This window comes from Puccinia triticina, chromosome 6A (assembly GCF_026914185.1).
Source record: "Puccinia triticina chromosome 6A, complete sequence".
Taxonomy (NCBI): domain Eukaryota; kingdom Fungi; phylum Basidiomycota; class Pucciniomycetes; order Pucciniales; family Pucciniaceae; genus Puccinia; species Puccinia triticina.
Window position 1 is genome coordinate 5,978,414 of NC_070563.1, and position 8,555 is coordinate 5,986,968.

The 8,555-nt window shown below is 47.5% G+C and overlaps 1 protein-coding gene across 1 annotated transcript; it reads right to left on the reverse strand.

The window, feature by feature from the left end:
• Positions 1-393: 393 nt before the first annotated feature.
• Positions 394-2,440, reverse strand: PtA15_6A676 (uncharacterized protein; the record flags this gene model as incomplete). The annotated part of the gene is made up of 4 exons (XM_053170406.1): positions 394-472; positions 588-809; positions 906-1,006; positions 2,219-2,440. 4 exons carry the CDS (start codon positions 2,438-2,440, stop codon positions 394-396), a joined length of 624 nt encoding a protein of 207 aa, XP_053021601.1.
• Between the last annotated feature and the right edge of the window lie 6,115 nt (positions 2,441-8,555).

Below are 8,555 nucleotides of genomic sequence, written 5' to 3' on the forward strand. Positions count from 1 at the left end.
GGTGAAGACGCCTGTGAGGTAATATTTCAGGCGACGTGAGCTACTAATACAAGAATGGGCAATAGTATTCACAATAAAATTTTCCATGTTGGGATGCTGATGTGAAATGGCTGCCGCAAAGATTGGCATACAGCTAATCGCAAATCTTTGTTTTGGTCGAGTGGACGGGCGAATGGTTTTTCTCATTGATATGCGGCCTAGTTTATCTATATACATGGACAAGCATAGAGGGAGACGGGATACATGTTTCGCTCAATTTGTATTGCGGGAAGAAATGACGGGAGAAGTAAAGCATTCGGCGTGTGTTGTGTCTCCTGAATTGAGACAAGGAAGGGGAGATTACAGATGGGCTAAGGTTACTAAGGCTTTCAGGTGCATCGATTGACGACCTGATTAAGAGGTATGATCCTGTTGGAGCCCCAAGAAGATGAACGACGTGGAATGATAGGTCACGTCGTGCAAATAAGTTGGCCTGAACGCGGGAAGATTGGGCGCGGAGGTCGGAGATCATTTAGCGTTAAAATTTCTTCATACGCTTGGCCGCCTCTTGAAGGATGGACTTTCGTGGCCTGCCACGCTTCGAGGACTCAGGCGCAGCAGGAGCGGGTTCGGGTTCCGGCTCGCTCGCATCAGCTTCTTCTTTGTCAAACATGGCCTCTTCTTCGTCGTCCAAAACGTCTTGCGCTTTTTGCTTGCCTTTGGTCGGGGTCAAGTTAGGGAGAAGTTTAGCCGCCGGGGCTGGCTTCCTTGCGGAGAAGCTTGGGGTTATAGGGCTTGCCCTTGAGCCACTTGGGGTTTCTGGTGTCGCGCTTCAGGTCTTCTCGCCATGAGATTTAGGTGAGAATTTTGTGCTGTAGTGTTTACGTCAGCGCGGTGTTCATCGGATACGGCCCAACAAGACTCACAGCTTCTTCTTTATCTCCCCTGCGCCATTGTTGCCGGCGACCGCGTCGGCAGGTTTAATTTTGCCAAGCTGGTGGCCGTTGGTTACACTCACGTGGTTAACCTACGATCGATGAGCAAAAGTCAGGACAAATTTGGATAGGTTAGGCCGACAGGAAACCTCACGAGAACTACAGCCATGTTAGTCTCCATGTTGAAGTCGATCAGGCGGCCGATGATCTTAACCTCGCGACCAACAGCGTATAACGAATGCGTCTTGGTAAGATTTTTCGTACCTGGAACAATATATTTCACGTCGAACTTTTTGTGGCCACGATTCTGGACCGCGATGAAGGGTCAGTTAAGTATTATATGATGGACAAGCAGCGAACTCACTTCGGCATCCCAGTCGGAGTGAGCGACTATCACTTGAAGACTAACACCTGTGTCGGCGGCGTCGGGGGCGACCTCCTGTCTATGTGTTATGAGGCCAAGGCTTGAGATAAATGTTTTATTTGTAAATTCTGGTTGGTTGGGGCCAGTCGCGCAGACGCGAGTAACTATATCATGATTATAAGACAAGGTGGGGGGGCACCCATCATTGGTGGCAATCATCTTACCGCTAACTGCGTAGATGAACTCGGATTCCAGAACGTTGGTAAGCGCGGTGTTTGTCACCAATTGAACTTCAAAATTCTCGGACTTCTCATCGGTTACACCACCGCATTGGATGAAGCTTGGGGCTTTGACGAATCCGTATTGGTTGGCTCGGACTGTATCAAAGGTTGACTGAAGCACAAAGTTAGCTTTAATGTGTGCAGGGTAGTGGGAAAGGAGGAAAGTGCGTCGCGGTTAAACACTTACATCTGTTAGAGGCTCAAAGTGACTGGAGTAGGTGACCGGGTGGTTGGGGACTTGGGAAGAAGACATATTGGTTGCCTGGGGTTGGGATAAGCAAAGAGTGGCGGGTAGGATAGTTGGCTGATTTGCGAGAGGCGATGAAATTCGAAGATTGGTTGTATCTAATTGGGGTGAAGTGTGTGCTGAGATGTGCGGTAGTGTGAATGGATTGTGGTGAGTTTATGACTTGGTGACGGGTGCATTTATGCAAAGGGGATGGTGGCTGAGGAGTTGGACAGGGGACGGTAGCGAGACAAATTGATGGATGAGAGACTGGGCAAGGCAGAAAGCTATGGGATCAGACCGGTTTGGGCAAAAATGCGTCAGGTCTGGGTAGAGTTGGCCAGGCGCAGTCGAGTTGATTGAAACAAGATGCCGGGCAGCCGTGTTGAGATGAACTTGCGGTCAGGGTCTTCACAACTTAGTACCTACCAACGCGGCGAGGAGAGTTAAACTGCCTGGCGTTGATGTAGAGTGTAGTTAGACTGGCTGGCTCACCTTGAACAACTGGATTAGTATTAGCGGGTGAGATTAAGCCTAGCCGGGCCGAATAAGGGGAGTGTGCGTGATGGAGGAGAAACCGTTGTTTGGTTGAGGTTGTCAGTCGAGGCGGAGTTGGTTCGGACCGGATAAAGGTCCGCCAGGGCCAAGTGGTCATGCGTTTTGAATTGTAGTTTGAACGAGATTAAGCCTAGCCAAGCCAAATAAAAGGAGTGTGCGTGATGGAGGAGAAACCGTTGTTTGGGTTAGGCTGTCAGTCGAGGCATAGTTGGTTCGGACCAGAGAAAGGGCCGCCGGGGCCAAGTGGTCATGCGTTTTCAACTGTAGTTAGGGGCAGCGAGGGGGTAAACACTTAGTGGTTGGCGAGCCATGGTTGCAGAGGTAAGAAGTTGGGTGGCGTGGCTGGACTTGCCTGGGCGAGCGTTGGAGTACAGTGTGCTGGAGCGACCGAGTTTGAGTATCAGGAGAGGGTCGATATCCACACGCAAAAGATGAACCTAGGCAGTCGAAAAAAATTGTGGCGTTCTGGTACTGGTAGGGCAAAGGGATTGGGTGTCAAGGGTCTGTTGGAGGGCCTGTGGCAGTGAGTGGGTATGCAGATTCAAAAGCGTGGGTTTAGAGTTGCCATGGAAACTGAGGTCGGTGGCTTACTGGAGGTTACATTGGTTACGGTTGGGAGAGCGACAACCATGTGGGTGTTTGGGTGAGTATAGTGGTTGTACGGCGGGTGCTGACAGATGGCGTATAAAAAGGGGGCCTTGGGGAATGATAATCGCCAGTCATCTCGCTGTGCTGCACTTCCAGCCAGTGGGTGACTCAACCCCTCCGCTGTCGCACGTGCGCAGTTTGAGGTTTAAGATTGGTGACCCCCCTTTGCAATTGCCTTAAATGCGGCGCGCTGGGGGTCATCGGCACAATACTTGCAGTCTCTCTAGAAGGGATTGGGTATTGGGCAGTTTGTGGACTGTGGAAATTATTTGTATTTTTTTTTTGTAAATTGTTAAGGGGAAACCCTTGATGTTTGTTTTTGTGTTTGTCTGTCTTTAATAAACTTAGATTAAAGGTCGGCCTAATTTTTGGTTTTCTTTTATGTCGTTTTATCAGTTAATCAAGTACTGACTACAGCTCAAAAACCCACTTTCCAGCTGCACGCAGGCACAATCTATTTAGGTGTTGATGCATGGCAATCACCAAACGGATTTGATATCTTCGGTGCAGTGATATGCCGACTTGTTGACGACAGCGCGGGTAATTTTAAATCAGAAGCAACACCTCTGGACTTTGTGCAGCTGAGCAAAAGGCACACAGGCAAATACCTAGCTAGCATGGTCCAGTGCATGGTTGAGAAGTTTGGATTAGAAGATTGGGTAAGAACAAATTTCCAAAAAAATCAGATTCATCTAATTATGTATTGCTAAAACAGTTTCTTACTCTGTCAGATCCATGGGATTGTTTCTGACAATGCTTCAAACAACGCAAAAATGATTTCCGAGCTGGGATTCCTCGGGTGGAAGCGGTTCCAGGGTGAGCCGCAGTGGATACGGTGCTTTGCGCACATCCTCAACCTGATTGTCAAGGCCATCCTTTGACCCTTTGGACGTCAAAAGAAAGGCACCGTGGGGGCTGAAGAGCTTGAAGATGAAGAATCCAGTGACAAAGAAGAACCCCAAAATCTTATTGAAAGGTGAGTCGTTCAAGTACAAGATATAGATATCGCTCAGATGTGAAATCAGCTCATTTTCATTATTTTTGCATTGCATTATCTTCAGCTTCCAATCCCCGGATGATGATGAGGAATCCGATCAGGTAGATGCGGCCCCGGATGAGGGGGACGATGCCACCCTTCAGCCTGAGGATGAGCTCACTCTGGCTGAAATCAAAGACCTGGAAGAAGAGTTGGACGGAGATTTGTATACTTCTGAATCGTGCCGTTGGTCCCTTGCAAAGGTCAGCTCACGATTCTTTTGAATGACGCCTTGATGATTGCTTATAACAAATGAATTTCTTTTGTTCAGTTTCGTAGAATCGCAACCAAATTGAAGAAGTCCCCCAACTCGAAAGTTAAGTTCATCCAAGTATGTAAAGAAAACAAGTGCGAGCAGCCTCACAACATTGAGAGGGACGTACCAACGCGTTGGAACTCGACATACAAGCAGCTCATGAGCATTGTTAGGTGCGAGGATGCAATGTAAGTGTTTCTTTTGTCATCATTCTCACTCTGGAGGACCAAGGTGAACGATTCCAACTTGGTTTTCATGGCAGTGTCATATGGCAGCGGGATAAGCAGTTCGGCACCCCGCGGAGCAACCATATACGCCAAGAGGACTTGGACTTGGCACGTCATCTTGTTCAGATTCTGGAACCCTTTCACAAGTTCACACTTCAAATATCTACTGGTGCCTCAGCTTGAGTGGCCGAAGTTGTTGTCCTCATCAATCAAATCACTGCCAGCCTTTCTACCGTAATCGCAAACAACAATGACATTTATCCTCCAGCATTACGAAATGCATGTCGTGCCGGGATTTGTCTCACAAATAAGTATTATTTGCTCACAGACTGTTCACCCATTTACCGGATCGCAATGGGTTAGTCTTTTCATTGAGCCACATGTATTGTAACTTTTCTGTTTCATACTAACTTTGCTAAAACTTTGACTTGAAGTTCTGCACCCATCTTTCAAAGATGAATACTTCAAGCTTGCAAAATGGCCTTGTTCATGGATCGATGAGGCACTTGCTCTAACTCGCGAAATGTTTGATAAATGGTATAAGCCTAGGAAATCAGATCCAAATTTCATACCACCACAAAAGGTACCAGCAAAGGTAACATTATTTCTTCTTCTAATCTAATAAAAGTGAATCTGCACTGAATCACTCTCCAGCCTCAAACTGGTGTCCTGGCAGGGCTAAGCGCTGCCGCTGTCGCAAGATCCGTTGACGGTTCATCCGACCCCGTGGACATATGGCTCTCAGGTGGGCTGGTTCTGGAAGATGGTGCACCAATCAATGGTCTGAAGTGGTGGGTTGAGCAGAAACGTTTGGGGAATACCCACCACGGTCTTTTACAGATGGCCCTTGATATATTAAGCTGCCCGGGTGAGTTTCACATTATCTTACATGTAAGTTTTGGAAGAGTTATCCATGCTGATTACTCCTGGTTTCTATACAGAAACAACTGTAGATGTAGAGCGTACCTTCAACTTTGGCCGAGATTATGTGTCCACCAGGAGACACAGCCTCAGTGCAAAGTCAGTAAGTAGAGGGATGACCTTGTTGTTCTATTCAAAGAACAACAAGATCGCATCCCTGGCCCTCCACGAGTACATGACCAAACACAAAAACAAGGGCAAAACAGGTGTAAAGACCAGGGCAGAAGGCTCAAAAAATGTTGTACATATAGATTAAGATAGCCAGCAATCAGAATCTGCCCGCTTTAGTTCATTTTAAGTGGCAGGTACCCGCAAATACCCGCAACGGGTAACGCCGATACCCGCTCTGCGGGTGTCTCATATTGGGCAAAAAATGCTGCGGGTACCCGGTTTCAAAGCGACCAGCTCTACACCTCTCAATGACCAGTCCTGGTCATTGAGGTGTTTAAAACATCTCTCAATGACCAGACCGGTCATCAAGCTGAACAACATCTCTTGATGACCAGACCAGTCATCGAGGTGAATAACATCTCTTGATGACCGGTGTGTGCCAGTCATCAAGCGGACTCACCCCTCTCCAGTCATTGAGGGGACTTATGACCCTTCTATACTGGCCATTGAGGGAAGTAGCACCTCCCCTCAATGACTGGTACATACCAGACATTTGTTAAATTTGTCACAACTAAGAGTTTATCATTTCTAATGAGTAAAGTTCTATCCAACAATCTTGGAGACAGAAAGAAAGAAAAGAGAAAAAAAGTGTACCTAAGAGCAGATCCGCTTGGTACTGATATGTATAGAGTAGAAAGAAGTCTTAAGGGCCGCAGTGCAGCTGAGGGAATCCACGAGTTCTGTGGACTGACGAGACTGTAAGCTGCATCAGCTAATGAACTCCTTGAGACGCGCTAAAGAGAAAGACTTCTTCTTACTCTGGCTCGAGGGTCTTCTGTATGAAGAATCGCCAATACAAGCTGATAGAGAGGAACCGCAGTTGTCTGCCGCAATGCTCAATGACAACTGTCAGTCTAGGGTCATTCCTGACTAAGGCTCAGCAGCAATGGACTCACCTCCTTGATTGGGACTAGAGATCCTATTGCTGAGGCTTGAACCTGTTTGGTCTGGTCTGGCGTCGGATATCAATGTGCTGTGGAGACATATAAGAACTCCAGTCAGCTTCATATATCCTAGCTGTGGCTATCCCAACAGACGTACTTACCTTGTAGGTGGTTTGTCTTGTTTGGGTTGCTTAGGCGCTTTGTTGATTGCTGACATGGCTGAAGGTTTGGGAGCAGAGGAATTAGCTTTAGCACATTCCATCCACCTGAGGGCAGCATGCATATTGCATGCGCCTGGAGGTAGCACTGGCTCACCTTGGTCCCTTGTAGGGTTAGGTTTAGCGGCCTTGCGCTTCCTCTGATTCGGGGATAAACCCAAATCCTGACAACATTGAGGGGTGTAGCACCTCCTCTCAATGACCGACACACACTGGACATCAAGGGGTGTAACACTACACCCCGGCAAATGAGTGGGGTCTCCTATTGATTGGGGTGAGTAGGCCACTTGACGGCCGGTCATCAAGTGGGATCTACTGCTTGATGGCTGGTCATTGAGCGGAAAGTGTACTCTACTTGGTGGCCGGCCATTGAGCGGAGAGTGTACTCTACTTGGTGGCCGGCCATCAAGCGGAGAGTGTACTCTACTTGGTGGCCAGCCATCGAGCGGAGAGTGTACTCTACTTGGTGGCCGGCCATCAAGCAAAGAGTGTACTCTACTTGGTGGCCAGCCATCAAGCAGAGAGTGTACTCTACTTGGTGGTCGGCCATTGCGTGGAGTGTGTACTCTGCTTGATTGCTGGCCATCAAGGAGAGAGTGTACTCCACTCAATGGTTGGCCACCAAGTGGGGTGTGTACTTCCCCTGATTGTCAGTCATCATGTGGAGTGCAAACCCCACTTGATGGCCAGGGTGCAACAGTGCTTTACCCCCATGATCACCGGCGCAGACTGGTCATTGAGAGGAGATTTTTTTACCCGCGATGACCTGCACGGACCAGTCATCAAGGTGTGTGTATGCCACTCCATGGCCCGTCATTGAGGTGGGGTGTGTACTCCACTCAATGGCCGGTGAGGACTTGAGTGCACCCCAATGCACTCCATTTGGTATTTGCCAGCTGGAGTGCAAAGCCAAAATCCTTTGCTGAAAAGGTGGAGTGCTTGGACTTGGACTCCATTTTTTTTGGAGTGCATCTAGCTGCACTCCCCTATTTTGGTAAATTTTGGAGTACCCAGTTGTGTACTCCGACAAACATGGAATGCCCATCTGGAGACTCCATGTTTTGGGAGTACAAAATCAAGGCACTCCAGATTTTTTGGAGTGCTGGCCCCCCAAAGCCAAAAAAGTGGAGTGCATGAAGTAAAAGTTTGGAGTGCATTTAGGCTGACCCTAAATAAATTCAGCACATCATCAAAATTTAATTGAAGGTATTTCCACAAGAAAAAAACCCCTTCACTGTCAAAGAGAGACAAAAACCAAAGGCAGGGAGCCATCTGGGTAGGGGACTATGCTTGCAGCGGCAAAGCCGCCTTGGCCTCTAGTTCATGAAGAATATAGAACAAGCTAGGGCAGCTCAACAGCTAGTTTCAGGTATTTTCAAAACATTTTTGGAACCACTAGTGGTCTTTTTGAAAATACTTTATTGGTTTGGAAAATATTCCCCAAAAGATTTCAAATGGTTTGGAAAATCTTGCCAAAACCATTTAAAATTTCTTCAGAAACAGTTTGGGTGATCATTCTCTCACAGAATGGTTTTTGGAACCTTTTTTCTAACAGAATTGGTTCCCAAACCAGATTCCAACCAATTCCATTCCAAAAAAAACACAATGAAACCAAAATCCAAGTTTATTAAATTCACAAAAACATGGCAAAAAAGATCTAAGTTTTGGCGCGCAGCCAAATGCTGGCCACTGTTGAATAGATTATCCCCAAACACTATGTGCCATGGAAAGACCCTCCAGCTTGTGACAGTGCAACAAGCAAAAAAGAGCCAGCATTTTTTAATATCAAGCAGGGGCCTATCCAAGCAAAGTAGGGGGCCTGCAGGGAGGGGCCAGGATGAAACCAGAACC